At 33.2% G+C, this 17610-nt stretch overlaps 1 protein-coding gene across 1 annotated transcript in view; it reads right to left on the reverse strand.

Moving 5' to 3' along the window:
• LOC106670675 (clavesin-2-like) overlaps positions 1-10240 on the reverse strand; it is a 127427-nt gene extending 117187 nt beyond the window's left edge. Inside the window, exon 1 of the mRNA XM_024226034.1 lies at positions 10072-10240. Coding sequence (XP_024081802.1) covers positions 10072-10117 — 46 coding nt within the window. The 5' untranslated portion in view covers positions 10118-10240. The remainder of the gene's footprint in view (positions 1-10071) is intronic.
• Positions 10241-17610: the final 7370 nt, after the last annotated feature.

Genomic DNA, 17610 nt, shown 5'->3' on the forward strand with positions numbered 1-17610 from the left:
AACCCTAACGCTACCTAATCTATCTCGTCCCTAACCCTTACGCTACCTAATCTATCTCGTCCCTAACCATAACGCTACCTAATCTATCTCGTCCCAAACGTTAACGCTACCTAATTTATCTCGTCCCTAACCTTAACGCTACCTAACCTAACTTATCTCGTCCCAACCCCAATCCTAGCTCTGACCCAATCTAACCTAACTAACCAAATCCGACCTAATTTAACCCAAATCACGCGAATTCCTCGGTAATGCGAAGTCGACGGCCCGTATAAAAATTGAGTATTTATCCCAAAAGTATATCCACGGTCAAAAATTAAGTTCGTTTGTACGTCAATTTGTGAACATCAGTGAATATGAGAAATTCTAAAAGTACTAGCTTTTTTCAATTCAAGTAGAAATTTAACTATTTCATTGAATAACATTTTTTCATACTTCGCTGGCTCTTTACGTACTCAATAGCAATGATAATTTCCTGGCCATTAAATCTTTTAACCATGCTTTTATATTTTATTCGGTTCAGTTGCGGCGAGTGCTTATTTTTTAATTAAGTCTGCCGCTTTATAATTTATAACGGATTATAAAAGTATTACAGAAATAATTAAAATGATTCATATGCATATTATCTTATCCACAGGGAAGAACAAAAAAATAGATACTAGGAAAACATGTGGTTTCTAACGAGTAAACGGCGAATTAATCGTTTTTCAGTTTGAAGTTTTCGAGGGGAATGGATAATTTTGAATAGACTATTTCAGATTTGCTATTTTCTTTTACTCGGTAAATTTTATTTAGTTTTCGATAAAAAAATTCCTGTTGGGGACAAGTTTGATTTCTAAGCAAATAAATAACTTCATTAATGTCACAAAAACGTTACATATGAAGTAGGTGATTGATTGATGATGATTGACTTGATTTTATTGACATTATTATCATGGAATAATTAAAATAAATAACAATATTGATAAAAATATTATAAAAGCCAGGAACTTTCAATTCTGAATAAAGTGCGAACTAGGTCGTTATCCACGTTACGAAACTCGGAGGACCTTTCGTTATTTTCCTCTTCCTTGACGGCGTTACGAGTTTTACTGAGGGAGTCGCTGTTTCCTTTTCAAAGGTTAACACAAAATTCGGTCCTATTTGACGATACATTTATAAATTAAGGGGCAAAACTTTATACAGAAACTTTCCATACAGGCAAAATGTCATTTTTACAAGAGAATCATGGAAAATTAAATTGAAGTGTTATCTAAATTTGGGTTGCACAAAGGTTGATTTAGGATTTTCCATTGCTTGATTTCGGATAAAGTTAGTGATTCGTATTTGTTACCAATTGACACATTGACTGCATATTTTCATTTATTTTTTACGTAAATTAACTTCAAAATCACTTGATCCAATGTAATCATGTAGTTACAATCAAAACTAAATAAATATTACAATTTTTTTTGGAATGGAAAAATTAATTTTTAGTCAAAAAAAGGGCGATTATCACATACGGGTGTGCGTGAGTATATCTGAGGGAGCGCGTACATTTGCTTAAATGTGTCACATCTTTCATCAAGGAACTCACGCGATAAACTTTGTAAACTTCAGTTAAATGCTTAGTTGAAATTATGGCCCGCCACAAAATTGACTCGGCATGAAGGATCACTTTATTAAAATATCGTTCAGACGGGATCTAAATTTATGCAACACGAGGCATACAAATGTTCTATCTGATTGCTTGTTGTTTTCATATTCGGATGATAAATTAGTTGTTTTTATTTGTATTACGGTCAGATATATTTAAAATGTCGTCAAGATTTTTTTTCTGTTATCATCTATTAAAAATATAAATTTCATAAAACAGATATAAAGAAAATTAGTTTTCTCTTTTACAGCATTACAAGAAACATGATGCCACTCATTTAAAAAAAAAATGTAGGGTTTATATTATTTAATTATAATAGGGTTTATAATTATTAAATCAACTTCCAAATTTCACTTTGTCAATGAATAATTAGCAAAAGTAAGCCAGGAAGTTAAGATTTTTCGTGTCAAATTATGCAGAAGGAAATGAATGGTGGGTTTTTTTTTCCCAGTGAAATAAATGCATTTTGATGTTAATCTAGGTCCAATTTTTCCAATGACGGTTACCAATTACACCAAATGATATTTTATATTTTTTAGTTTTACAATTAGTGCAATGTGTAAGAACTTAAAATTTAATTTAAAAAAATGGGATAACCTCTTTTTTACAAGTGTATTTCAACTACCCGCTTATATAAACCCTCGGAGTGCTGGTGCTTGAAAAAATCCTATTTGTATTATGTCGGGTTTGAATGCAGGGCCGCTGGATTCGAACTCTGGACCTTTACTTTACATTGATGAGCACCGCGTCAACGCATAAACAGTTGCGGCCACCGACACCTTAACCTCGTTAGTTGAAACGTATAGATTAAAACAATAAAACAAATAAAACGGTTTTATATATTTAACTGTTAACATTACACAAATGGAAATAAGTAATACAGACCCATTTGCACAAAGAAAAAACGTTAGATGAAATTATTTTGAAAAGAATATTAATTTATATGTAGGAAAGAGAGAATGTGCATAAAGAATATATACTTCAATAGTAAAATAGATTAATTTGACTATAACGGCAAATAACAACAAATTTTAGAAAACTACAGTTAGATAAAATAAAAATAGCAAGAGAGAAAATAAGAAAATCATCTAATTAAAAAAAAGATAACGAGGAAAAAGGAGAAACAGAGTAAGAGAATATAAGTATAGAGATAAGTAAAAAGTGAATAACAAAAATGGGATATTGCCCAGTTATAAATAAAAACAGGTATAGAGTATTGAGAGTGAAAGTGATTGATTGATCGTTTTAGTTAATCACGCAAAGTTAGATCTCTTACACATTTCTTACTCACAATGTGAAGAAAGAGAGAGAGAGAGAGAGCGAGAGACTGAGAGAGAGAGAGAGAGAGAGAGAGAGAGACTAAAAGAGAGAGAGAAAAAAGAGTGAGAGAGGTAGAGTGGGAGAGAGATTTAGCTACATCTCGAAAAATGTTATAGACGAATAAGAACTAAAAACAATAATAATAATATAAATTTTGGAAAAATAAAATGAATACAAAAATATGTATCATGAACGCGAAAAACGGATATAAAAAGAGCGAATAGATGAAAGCGAGGGAAAGAGAGAGAGAGAGAGAGAGAGAGAGAGAGAGAGAGAGAGAGAGAGACAGACAGACAGAGAGAGACAGAGAGAGAACATGGACAGACAGAGGCATCAATCGTAAAGAGGCAGACGCAAGTACAGACATATAAATAGATAGCGATAGAGAACAATATATAGATATATAGACAGAGAGAGAGAGAGGGAGAGAGACGAATAGAGAGAGACTAAAAGAGAGAGAGAGAGAGAGAGAGCGAGAGACTGAGAGAGAGTGAGAGAGAGAGAGAGTGAGGGGCAGAGTGATAATCGAGAGATGGAGAGAAAAATACATAGAGAGAGAGACACAGAGAGAGAGAGAGAGAGAGAGAGAGAGAGAGAGAGAGAGAGAGAGAGAGAGAGAGAGATATATAGAGAGACAAAGAGGAGGGGGAGGGGAGAGAGATTTAGCTACATCTCGAAAAATGTTATAGACGAATAATTGGACACAAAATAATATAAATTTTGGAAAAATAAAATGAATACAAAAATATATATCCTGAACGCGCAAAATGGATGTAAAAAGAGCGAATAGATGGAAGCGAGGGCAGGAGAGAGAAAGAGAAAGAGAGGGCGTGAGAGAGAGTGGTGGGGGGAGACAGACAGACAGACAGAGAAATTTAGCTAAATGGCCAAAATGCTATATAGACGAATAATAATTAAAAACGTGAATAATAATGAGAGTGGGAGTTCTAGACAGTAGGAAAAATAAAAATGGATAAAGAAAGATATAGTTTGACCGCAAAATATATGAAATGATACTTTGTAATTTATTTCCACAAATTAAAAAAAATAAATAAATAAATAAAATAACTAACAATTCCTAACCAGGCGCATCATGAGAAGTTGTAAACTGACAAAACTATGGAACGCTCAGCTGTTGAGGGCAATGGCCTGAGGTGCAACTAGCGTCGTTTCGTAATCGGAGGGATCTGTTCTACACAATCCAATAAGAAAGTCGTTATTCATGAACAGTTTGTGTAATATCAGGTATTTTGCTGTTAGTAAACCGTGAGCAAAAAAAGATGGGTTTTCAATTTTCAGACGACCCGCCAATGTACCAGCGGGGCAATTTCGGCATAATCCGCTTACAAATTAGAACATGCGTTCATTGTGCGTTAACAATCTATATTGGTGATGTAAATTATCATCTAAGGAGTTATTTTTCGTTTAAACACCTAGTATCATAAAAGTGAGTCAGTGAATATTATTAAATCATGTCAGAATTTATGTCTCCAACTCGTGATTGTATTTTTGAAAATATAGAGCTTCAGCTCTGTTTAAAAGCAAGAAGTAGACTTTAGAAATACGCGCTTCACATTACGTGTTCATTTAGGGCCGGAATTCCTCTTGGGAGGACAAGGGAATTTATACAGGCTAAAAGGAGCCCCTCTACTTGTTGCAAAAGTAATGCCCGATAAAATAGTTCAACCGTGGATGGTACAGGAGAGCAAGTAAAAACAAAGTTATATTTTTCTCTTTGTTTTACCACGGAAGAGCAGCATTATTGTAAAACACAATAAAAACTGATAAAGATTATTCGGTTGAAGGATTAGGTTAAATCAAAACTCTCATCAATCTGCGTAAACTGCCCAGCTTCTTTTTTTAAATAATTATTTGTCCTTCTTTCTAGTCTTCTAGCTATATAAATTGTTTCCCTCTTCTTTTTATGTTTAATCTTTACCTTCTAGTTGTGTTCTAATTACCTCTGGCTTGCTTTCTCTCTCTCACTCCACTTCCCTCGCTTCCATCTATTCGCTCTTTTTATATCCTTTTCTAGCGTTCGCGCTATATATTTTTGCATTCCTTTTAACTTTACCAAATTTATATTATTTTCTGCCCAACTGTTTTTAGTTCTTATTCGTCTATAACATTTTGGAGATTTAGCTAAATCTCCCTCCCTCCCTCCCTCCCTCCCTCCATCGCTCTCCTTCTCTCTCTTAGTCATTCTCTCTCTCTCTCTCTCTCTCTCTTTCTCTCTCACTCCCTCCCTCCCTCCCTCTATCTATCTCTTTTCTCTCCTTCCCTCGATTCCATCTATTCCTTTTTGTATATCTTTCTTTCTCGTTCACGATATATATTTTTGCATTCATTTTATTTTTACCAAATTTATATTATTTTCTGTCCAACATCTTTTCCCCTTTCTTCATTAAATTTTCATTCTTTCTTCAAATTAATCGCTTCTGCTACAATTCCTATTGAAATATCTACAATTAACCTCTCGAATACTTCGATTTAATTATTTTGTTGTTTGAAAGCTCGTTTAAAAGCATTTGCTATATAATTTTTTCTGTGACAAGTTTAAAAATATGAGTTTTAGTAAAAAATAACTTGCAAGACAACGGAAACTTTCTTCATTAAATCGAAGATAGTACGAGACTATGGCTCTCATTGACGAAGGAGAGTAATTTTGGCAAAAAAATAAATGTGAAACTAATTTTTCATTGCTACAAGAAACCGGTTTTAATTTTCACCTAAAACCAATTGTGTTTGCAAAGATAAGCATAAATATCGTATGATCGCAAATCACATCATTTTAAAAGCATGATAATGAATGAAAACATGGTTCAAAGATACAACATATAAATAATAAATGTTTCCGAAATAATTGTATCTGCGCGTGTCGTTTTCGATGATTAGCCTTCTTCAGTTATAATTTTTGTACTACTTTAGGAAGGATGTTAAAATTTTAACAAACCGAAAGAAAATATAATTTTTTTTTAATGTTGTATTTGACAGTTCTTTATTTGAATTTTGAGTCACCATTAAACATGTTTTTAATTACACGTGGGTTAGAATACAGCTTTTAGTATAATTTATATGAATATGATCTGTTTATAAAAAAACTTTCCAATTTAAATTCTTTACTGATAGAAAATGTATGCAATGCAAAAAATACTTTATTTCACCACACTTTACGGACAAGTTAATAAAACATAACCACTGATCGTTGATTCAAATCAATTGTATCTTCATTTACCGTTTTGAGAAGACTTTTATATCACCATGAGCCGGAACGATTGGAAACCAGTTTGTTACGAATTCACTTGATATTTACAACTTTCTTTTTCCCGTTTATCAACCGTTTAAGTTAAACGGGTAACTTAACATGGCAAATCGACGGGACCCTTTATATTCCGGATTGAAAAAACCGAGATTACAAAGCGCAAAACAACGTATATCGCCAATTATTAATTATTTGGTGTCATGAGGTCGATTGCTTGTTGTCTTTCAGCCAAGGGTATACGATTGACGACAGCATAGAAAGAATCCTTGAAGAATTGCTACCAGCGACGTTTTTAATATTCATTACACGTCAGGGATACCAAAGGAAATTAAACAATTGATTTATTTTTGAAACATCCTCTGTGGCGTGTTAAAGTTTAAAATGAAGTATTAAATTCGATAGCTGACAAATCTTACTTGGTATTCTTAGTGATCTGGGTATTTTTTTCAAAAAATAAAAAAATAAAATTTAAACTAATGTAAAAATATTAATTATAATGTTGTCCATTCATATATTTTTATCACTACATATAGTTACTTATTATTAAATATAAGTAAATATGTAACTGACAGGTTGTTTAATAATAAATACTTTATGGAAGTTATTTTTTAGGCTATACAGAATAATAATAATAAGTTCGAAACCCGCTCGTGACACTGATTTTTTTTTATCTTAACCCACACCTTACATAAAGATTAATTAATTGAAAGAGGTTATTTGGTCAATCGGATCACGAAATTTAATGAAGTTAATAAGCAAAATGAAGTATATCTTCACTAAAGCTCTCCGTGGCCATTTCATTTCTCGCTGAGAATCGAATAGATTACACGACATTTGAAAAATGGCAAAATGAAGGAAATATTCGAAAGGTAGGTTTAGATGGGGAGTATGCAGCGGCGTATTCATCCGAACATCGTGGGTTCGAATCCCGCTCGCGACTAACTTTTCATTTTAACCAATACCTTACATAAAGATAATTTAATGGAAAGAGGTTATTTGGTCAATCGGACCATTTAATGAAGTTTTACAGAAAGTTGTTTATTTGAATTTAAAATATGTCATTAACATTTTCAGGAAATTATTGAGCGTAATATATATGTTAATTTTCAATTAATAAACAACGTTTAAAGATATTTATTATTTATAAAGTTATTTTTATGACTTTGAGGTTGTTAACTTATATTAAATAATTTTGCAAATAATCTGACGAGACAACACTGCCCTAATTAAGTATTTTTTTTGTCTTTGCGCGAAAAAGAGGCATATTTTCTTTAAAGCAGGATTTTTGTTACGATGATTTTGTTTTGCACTATGGTTTTAAATAATGCCATGAAAATCGATACACAAAACAACTTTTAATTTTTTTTAAATTTGTGAAAACCTATAATTATAATTTTCCATTTAGTGACGAACTGTAAAGCAATTTAGTATATGAATTCGAGATATTTCGTTACTTCAACCATTTCGTTCACATTTTTATCACACAAAGTTTCCCGTAGTTCATCAAATGTTATTCCTAATGTCAATTTGATTATAACAATAACAAGTGCATTAAAAACTGTACGAACTTTACTCCAATTGTTTTTTGTTTCTTGAAACCATAAGCAAACAAAATATTGCAGTAAAATTTGTTAGGAAACGATGTCGACTTGAATTTATCAAATAGGTGGTAGTTTTGAAGGTTTAATTTAATTTTAGAAGATTTTTGCTTTTCTTATGTTCAATTTTGTACCATAGAAATTTTTGTCCAATTTGTATTATGTACATTTATTATGTTTTAATGAAACTTTAAAATTCGAATAATATATTTTTTTAATGTATTATATATTAATTGAAAAATATTTTTTTAGCGGATTAAATGTTAGTTTTACATTTGTGATAACTGAACTTTGGGAAATTAGGCACACGTATTTACAGCTCATTAGTAAGAGCTACATTCCCGTAAGCGCCCTCCAGAAAAAAAAATCTCTTAGGCTTTTTACTGCTCTTGCCATTGGTGCATGTAAATTGGGGTTACAAATTGACAATAAGGTTGACATATTATGAGATTCTGGGAACATTTTGTCCAATTTGCCATGTCCGACGATCTGCTGAAGTACTGACGTTCTTCCCGGCACCCAATATATATTAAATAAATTAGGTGATTATTATACTATTCCAGAAAAAGAAGATAGATTACCTTAATGTTTACATGAAAAATAATTGTTTATTCAGCATGGTACGTGTTCTTTAGAAAGATAGTTAGGTTACTTTGATTCCAATTTAAAACCTTTGTTTTAACCAGGAAATAAACAATACTGTAGCAAGTGTGGCACACATATACACACACAAACCAAAAAATATACTCTCTCTTTTCTTCTTTGTTTCTATGCTACTCACCCTCTACGATCTGTTCATCTATCCTTCCCTAAATTTAATATAATGGGCGAAAAATAAAACAAAATTTACAAATTCGCGCTAACACATTCTTCTTCCTCACAAACATATGCTTATAAAGTATGTCACATCTCTTATTTTAGTAAGGTTTCAATCTGTGGGTTCGAAACTTTGATATTTTGACCAAAATGTAGTAAAAGTAATGATCTAGAAAACCGAAAATATGACGATATTAAATTAATTTTCTAAATTTGATTAAATATGTGCAATCATTTTGTTTAGCCATGAATTTGTTGTTTTAGATTAATATTTTTTGTACAATAATTATAAGTTATCATCTCATGGAAATTTTTTTAAACTGTTCAACCTTGTTTTCCTTCATTTGCTTGAAAGAATTTTCGGTTCAGTGCAGGTATACCTTTTGCAAGTATCGTGGGAGCTTGGAACAAACCTCAGATACGTATTGGCAATAAAAAGTGAAAAGAAAAAAGAAACTGTGAAACTCATGAATTATTCCCACCACAGGATAAATTAGTTAAACAACAACAACAACAACAACACACAAATCAGAAAGAGAAATCTTACAATACATTTTTAATTAACAAAAAAATTGTAATAAATTACTATTGTTGATGTAATGGAGATCAGGGATATGGTCTTTTAAAAAAACTTTTGTTAAAAAGACCACATCTCTGATCTCCATAACATCAACATCTGTCCGGAGTTGGTTGATTTCGTTTTTAATTTTCTTTATAACAAATATAAAATAATGAATGAGTAAAAATCCATTTTTGATGGTATTATTTCGAAAGAAAGCATGATTTTAAGCCCTACAAAAACCCAACATCAATCCTTAAAAACTAATTAATTAAAGTTACTCAGAGCATATATGTAGTACAGTATTTTCAATGACTCCGGGCCATTCATAATATACTAAATTAACAAAGTAACTTAACCTTTATTATTTCCAATTTATTGACAAATTAAAAAATGATCAATAAAAAAATATGAAAAACAAGGGAGCAATTAATTGAATAGTTATTTTTAAGTGAATAGATCACAACTATCACGTTGAACTCATATGAAATCGTAAAAAATATATTGATTGTTTATTCGTTTTTGGCCTAAAATGTAAAGCATCAGAAGAAACTGCTTACTATTTATACAAATATACTTTCTGATTTCTCAGATAATTTAAAATGGTGGTTTAATTGCAATTGAATATCCAATGTAAACCGTAAAAAGCAACTATTTGCACAACTTTAACTTTTTGAGATAATAAAAATCTCAGTTTATAACGCAGAGTGGAAAAAGTTTCTTTTTTCTTTTGGAGGGAAATGAATTTAAAGGCTATTTAAAAATGACACTTTGTTAACTTTCTTTGGCGAGTCAACAGGTAGCGTCGGAACGTAACCGAAGTAAACAGGCAATCCTTTTGGAACGAAATCATGCGGAAATAATTCAATTTTGAATCGTTTACCTTTGTAAAGGACGGCCGGGTCGAGGATAAATCCGTGCTCTTTCATTTCGCTGCGTTTCCTTTCTGCTCTTGACGACCCGATGTGCTCGCACTGACTGTTGCCGGCTTCTTTCTCTCCTCGCTGGTAAACACGGACCGGGTGGAAGGGGCAGGCAGATCCTTTCCGATATAGCTATCAGCGTCCAGCTGGACGAAGCCGGGCTACGTCCTGAGGCGATTTACATAACCAGGGTCCACATCGACATTATCTTCTCTTCCATATCCATTAATATCGTCAATTTTCCGCTTTTCAACCAAAATTGATATAAGCGGGTCCGTATGGTCTATTATTTTTACATCTAGTTACACCAGCTTGCAACGTGCTAACATGAGGGCGGTTAAGTATTTAAAAATTACGGTTAAGTAATTAAACTAATGATCAAATGGCGAAGCGAATACTGCTTAAACGAATTACACAACACAAAATTTTGACAATAATTGATTTTACTTTAATTATAAAAAATTTTCACCTTACAATACCTCTTTTCGAGTTTCATTTTATTCGTTACTATACTCACTTCTTATTTTCAATTATCACTCATTTTCCGTGTATTTACTTAGTTTTTTCAACTAATCGGTTTGTCTATATCTATATAATCTTCATGTATGTCTTTTAACGTCCGTTCACTGTCTGTCTGTCTCTCTCTCTCTTCCCTCACTTTTCAGTATTGTTATATTTTTCTTCTTTAACTCTCTATTGTTATCTCGATCCCCGTTCAAATATTTTTCTTCACCCGACTGTTTAGTTTTATGTTTTATGTCTTCCAAGGCTGCTTTCTCGCCGATACTGTCACTTCATCCCTCTACCTCCACCTTCTTTTTTAAATTCTTCAATCTACCAATACCTCTGAGTATATTTTAAACTTGTTAATTCTATCTATTTTTAACGTCAAAACAATACATGTTTTATTCTTCTTTTTAACAGTCTATTTGTCTGTCTCTCACTTTCCCCTTCTCTTTTTTACTCTCTCTTTCTATTGCCTTTTAGCAATAATTTTTTTGTTTGTGTTATTTACTTCTGTCAACTTTGTTTTCTCTCTCTCTTATTCTCCTCTCTCTCTTGCTCTCTACTTCTTTCTTTTTCCTTCCCTCAGTCAGTGCCTAGCGACTGCCTCTGCCGTTCTAGCTGTCTTTGTTGCCATTTCTCGTCCTATTTCTTTCTTTATTTTTCTCCTTCTCCATCACTATGTCGTGTAATCGGATTGGATTCTCGGCGACAAATGAAATGGCCACGGAGAGCTTTAGTGAAGTATACTTCATGTTTAATTCATTAAATTCACTAATTTCGTGGTCCGCTTGACCAATTATTGTAATATATTAATTGGTCAAGCGGACTATGAAATTAGGAATTTAATGAATTAAAATGAAGTATACCTTCACTAAAGCTCTTCGTGGCCATTTCATTTGTCGCCGAGAATCCAATCCGATTACACGACATTGGAAAAATGGCAAAAAGGAGGGAAAATTCCAAAGGTGGGGTTTTGATGGGAGGTTAGTGTCCGAGTGGATCGAGGTCACGATAGCTCAAGTGGTAGAGCAGCGGCGTATCTAGCCGAAGATCGTGGGTTCGAATCCCGCTCGTTCCGTTGACTTTTTATCTCAACTAAAAACCTTAATTAATTGTAATATATTAATTGGTCAAGCGGACCACGAAATTAGTGAATTTAAGGAGTTAAATGTAATGGTGGGGCTTGAAACAAAATCTTGCATTATATATTACTGGTTCTTTGTCTTTGTGTGTTATTTCCTTTTTAATCTCTCTCTCTCTCTCTCTCTCTCTCTCACACACACACACACACACACACACACACACACACACACACACACACACACACACACACACACACACACACACACACACACACACACACACACACACACACACACACACACACACACACACACACACACACACACACACACACACACACACACACACACACACACACACACACACACACACACACACACACACACACACACACACACACACACACACACACACACACACAAACACATATCACTTCTTTTTATTTGCACATGTCTTTCTCCAAATCTATACTTAAAAAAAAAGGGCCTTGTATTTAATTATTAATTTATTTTGTATCTGTACATTTGCGTGGTAATAAGCTTCTCTAGCCTTTTTGATCTACATTATAAATCAAAGAAACTTAATCAAGTTTTCCATTCATCGTTACTATTCGCAAGAGTAAAATTGAATTTAGCTTTAAGATTCTACGTGATATCGTTAAATGATTAAAATAAAAACATTAAAAAACAGTTATAGAATTTGTTAAAAGAACAGTTAAAACAAATAAGTCCCTCACAATATATTTATATCTGACTTTTAATGTAAAATAAAAACGCTTAAATCTTTATTCTTTTAACAAAAAATATCTTCCTCTTAAACTAATTTTTGTGTCAAGGTTGACACATTTTAATATAAAATGATGCGCTGGCAAAACACATTAAAATAGTCTAGAACAAAAAAAAATAAATAAATTGATTGTATTGGTATTTATTTATAAATATTACTCAACGTTGTTAGAATAATAATCCCACATTATAGATTATTTTATGCCCGTGTTACATTATTAACACAATTAATTTGACCCGTAATGATTTAATCGAGTTATTTATTCACTGGCCGTTTAGCATATGTTAAAAGTCAGTTCCGTTCCATGGTTGTGTTCCTCCACTGTCTTCTTGTTAATTTTGTTGTAAATCTGTCTTTATGTTTTCCGGCTGGTTGAGTCGGCTTACGTTGGTTACGCCGGTGTTGCAACACATCCCCTTGACTTTTTGGTCGGATCAACAAGCTCTCCTCCGAATAAAGAGTTTTTGGCGTTCTTTTTAACTTTTTCTCCGAGTAAATGGCGATTCGTATTCTATTGTGACATAATTCATTGATCTAGACTGGTGTTTTCCCTTGGCCCTTCAAACTTTTTAATAGCTCAACTTTTGTTTACCAGAAATTAACTAGTCAAATGTGAATGAATATAAATGTTAAAAACTATCTTATATTCGGTTTTCTACATTAAAATTGGTGTTTCTAAGAATCTACTATTTATTATTCATTATAGTCGGAAATAAGACCAGAAAGTCATTAGACTCGATTAAATATTCCTTATTTTGTTCGGGAAACATTTGACAGAAGTTCTATTGCATGTATCTGAAATTTAAATAAAAGAAAAAGTAATGTGGTGTTAGTTAGATTTTCTCATATTCAATATTCATTCAACGTGTAAGCGTTTATCTTCTGGCCGTTTACTACTAAATTCTATCAAGTATGAAAATAACAATAGGATATTAATTTTTTTAAATGTTTCCCCAGCAGGGCAATATGTAAGACTATCAAGGACAACTAAGTTGCCAATTAATGCGTGGGGAATAAAGGTATTGACCCGGGGTCAGTGTGCATACAATTGTATTTGTTTCTTAAAATAAAATAAAATAAATAAACAATTTAAAAAAGGTAGGATTTTATTTAATTTTTTCGTTAATTTTAGCAGGGATGTGGTTTTATTTGGGTCGTCTACTAATTATTCAACACGAATGAATTTTTTTAACCGCTAATTTTTCAAAAACACTTTATTTAAAATTAAATTTATATAAAATATTAATAAGTTGAAGAAAATAAACGGTGGCCGAGTGTTAGGGTGACGGACTGGTATTTGCCAAGCTAGCAGTTCTGGGTTCGGGTCCCGACATAGACCATAGTTTATTTAACGGCTAATAGTTTGTGCTGTAAAGTGATCTGACCCCTTCGTCCCCGTCACAACGGGTAGTTGGACGCTAAGCCCTCTTGTATGACAGGAACTTCACTTTTGGAATGTCTGTGGCCGCAACGGTTAAGGATTTGACCCGGCGCTCGTCATTGTAAGGTAAAAGTCCCAGATTCAAACCCGTCATACTCACAAATGGGCCTTTTTTCAAAAACACGGACAGCCCGAGGGTTGACATGACCTTGTTGGGAATGCAATTACTTACTAAAGTTTCTTGTCATTTTTTTGTCAATACAATTCATAAGATAACAAATCAGCAGTCAAAGTTTCCTGAACGAGAAACACTCCTTACACATTTGTTTTTGGATTGAAATGTTTTAGAGAGAGAGAGAGAGAGAGAGAGAGAGAGGGAGAGGGAGAGAGAGGGAGAGGGAGAGAGAAAGAGAGTGAGAGAGAAAGAGAACTACAAAATATAACCATAAATTATTTAGAATAAATGTCAATGATTTTATTTTTTCGCGGATGACACAAATAATGGAAAATTCTGCTTTACCGTCAGACTCTTTATCGGAAGAGGGTACAAAGAGCCGAAATAAAAACTATTTCACTTCGTCTTTACGGATGGACGGGTTTAATTTTAAGACCGGAGAAGATGTGGCTTGCGATGTGTTCAACGTAGGGGGTCCTTCGTGGATGCTACCCTGCATTGCAGTGTGTGCACCGTCGAGCTATATGCGATCAGGCAGTCTTAGGACTCTTGCAATCTGGAGCAAATGCATCCTATATCGTGTGCACGCATTCCCTAAGCTAAGTTCCTATCATACAAGAGGGCGTAGCGTCCACCTACCCGTTGTGTGACGCGGACGAGAGGGTCAGATCACTTTACAGCTTATACTATAATCCGTTAAAAAAACTCTGTCGGGACCCGAACGTAGAACTGCTAGTGTGGCAAATAACAGAGATGCCCAAAGGGACAGCTTCTCGGTTAATCCCCTCGTCGTGGTTTTGTTCGAATGATTTGCTGAGCTGGACGCCCTAAGAAAACGGTTATTAGTTGTCTGATTACGTGGGCACGTAGGCTCGAAGACAAGACATGCAGCCTATGCGGCGCAATCCCGAGGTCTTCACACCTTACTATAGCCATCCGATCTCTGAATCTAAACTAGCAATAAAGAATATGATAAAGTAAAGGTGGCAGCATCAGTGGACTGGGTGGTCCAAGAAGCTCTTAACTGTCTAAAGGACGATTGGTAAGTGGAGAATCTAAACGACAGAAGGATTGTTCTAACCCGACGCAGAAATGAGCATACGCATTTGCCAAAAGTACACTTTTTTGGGGCCAACGCCCACTTATGTGCCCAGCATGCAGAGACAGGTTGCTCTATGTGTCCAACATAATTGAAACGGCTTCATTCCTTGACTGTATATGCCGGGGTGTAAGAATGCCGCAAGATATAAGAATTACGCTACAGCACGGATCCGCTATTTCGATTTCGGTTAATTACCCAATCATAGCTTGTCTTTGTCTAAATCTATTTATTAATGTGAATATGAGAGTGTAAGGGTGGGTATGCGGGTATGGCGTAATATAAAATACCCCAAAGACCATAGGATAATTATTACACGTCTATTTAGTGACTAGTGACGAGACATACGCTTAATATCAAATAACAGTTTGAAAAGTTTTGCAAGAGTGCATTTATTAGCGCGAATGAGAAGAATATTGAGTACCCTGGGTACCACCAAACATAGATTAGGTATATATATATATGTGTATGGGTATATATGAATGTGTATGTTGTAAATGTATTGGTTAAAAAGTATCGTCACATGTAGAAGGGCTAAATGTTTTTATGATAGTTAACAACGTCCCAAAATTGCCATCGGAAATAACAGAACTCCAAGACTTCCTGCGCGAGCGCTTAATCTTTGATACTGTCAAAACGTGAGATAGAAAAAACGTGAGGCGCGTATAAATTACTTAATATATTTTATTTTCAGCTCGTAAAGTTCACTAGCAAGAACACTTGAATTTGTGTTTAATATTTTTCGAGAAAAAACAAATTTTTTATTAAAATCGGTGAATAATAAAAATTAATTGTTAATAAAGCAATTACGTTCTTCTATTCTTTCCCAGTTTACCGTCTAATATAGACTGTAAGACAATATTTCAATATAAGTTGTAAGCAATAGATAATTTTTTTTAACTCCACACTAGTAGATTGCGATATTCACAAAGTGAGATAATTTTTCCGGAAATTGACAAAATAAATCTCAATTGAAAGAACGAAATGAGCAATATGCAGGAAAGCGATTAAATGATAGATTAGAACACATGCGTAATCAGAACAGATATTACAATCACATAAATGGTAAATCGATGCAATTGTAATTATACGCATCCATTTCTCTCATTATATAATATCAAGTTGTATAATTACTACGAAAAAGATAATGAACACTAAAGCAAAAATATAAAAAGAATGGATATGGATGGAATACATTATATAAAAAAATTAAAAATAAATAAACCAACAGGAATTTAAGAATATGCTGCATTGTTAAATAAGTCGAGAACAATTAATTAATATACGAGTAATTCGATTTATTATAAAAGTTTGTAGTTGTTTCAAGTGAATTGATTTTTAATTTTCTATTTTAGCTTTGTTTTTTTATACGTTTACTTTTCAAAAATTGCAAAAATTTACACAAATTATATTCTATTCAATTATATATATTCTAAACACACAACGTTATTAAAAGGTTGAGTACGTGAAAAAAAAACGTGATTGATCGGCAAATCTAGTATAAGTTAATAATTCTACATATAAGTTTGCACGAATATTTATGTTTACAAAAATAATTCATAATTTCAATGAAGCGTGATATAAAAAGAATGTGTGGTGATTAGTGACCGTTAATTGATATTTATTTAGAAATCGTGAGATGTGTTCTGGTGTGACGTAGGTTTCAGAAAAACATTTTCTTTATCGTGCCAACGTTTCGATCTTTATTGAGATCGTCTTCAGGGCCTGGGATTTACAAATATTGTTTAAATTTAACAATCATATTTTGGATGTGGAAAAGTGAATTTATACAATGCAAAATATATTTTATATATTCAATCCAAGTATTTCTACTCACACAAAGTGTTTGTCTTCTGTGTAATTGTGCCATCCTTGCGTGTCGTATTGAGAGTGCCAGTGAGATTTTGCTGTTTTGTGTGTATATACGTTGGATTTTGAAGGGGTGGGGAATGATGTCGGTATAGAAAAGACATTTTTGTTTAAGTCGTTGGCTTCTTTGAGGTGAGAAGAGCCGACGAAGGGAAAAAATGTGTTGGCAATGGTTCGGTCAGATTATCCTTTCAGGATTATATAGAAAGGGATAAAATAGGAAAAGGAAAGCTAAATTGTTGGGAAATTAGACTATGTGAAAAATATTTGATGTGTGGAATGTAATGTGATGATATAGGTATGTTATCTGTATTGAATGTGATTAATAATACTGGCGTAGCTGCGACTGAGTTTACAAGTATCTGTTCTGTAATTGATGCTGTGTTTATCTCTTTTGATATAAACCATTTCTAAGAAATTACGTTTATGTTTGTTTTGTTCTGTATGTAATACTTTTGCATTTTTGAAGTCGAAATTGTGTTGGTGTTCAAGACGGTGGGTAGCGAGTGCTGTAGAATTTAGCTTAGGTTTTTTGCAATCATAGATATGTTGCTTTACTCTCTTGTCCAGATATTGGGATGTAAGGCCGATGTAAGTTG

This window comes from Cimex lectularius, unplaced genomic scaffold, assembly GCF_000648675.2.
Source record: "Cimex lectularius strain Harlan isolate CLEC.00 unplaced genomic scaffold, Clec_2.1 scaffold58, whole genome shotgun sequence".
Classification (NCBI taxonomy): domain Eukaryota; kingdom Metazoa; phylum Arthropoda; class Insecta; order Hemiptera; family Cimicidae; genus Cimex; species Cimex lectularius.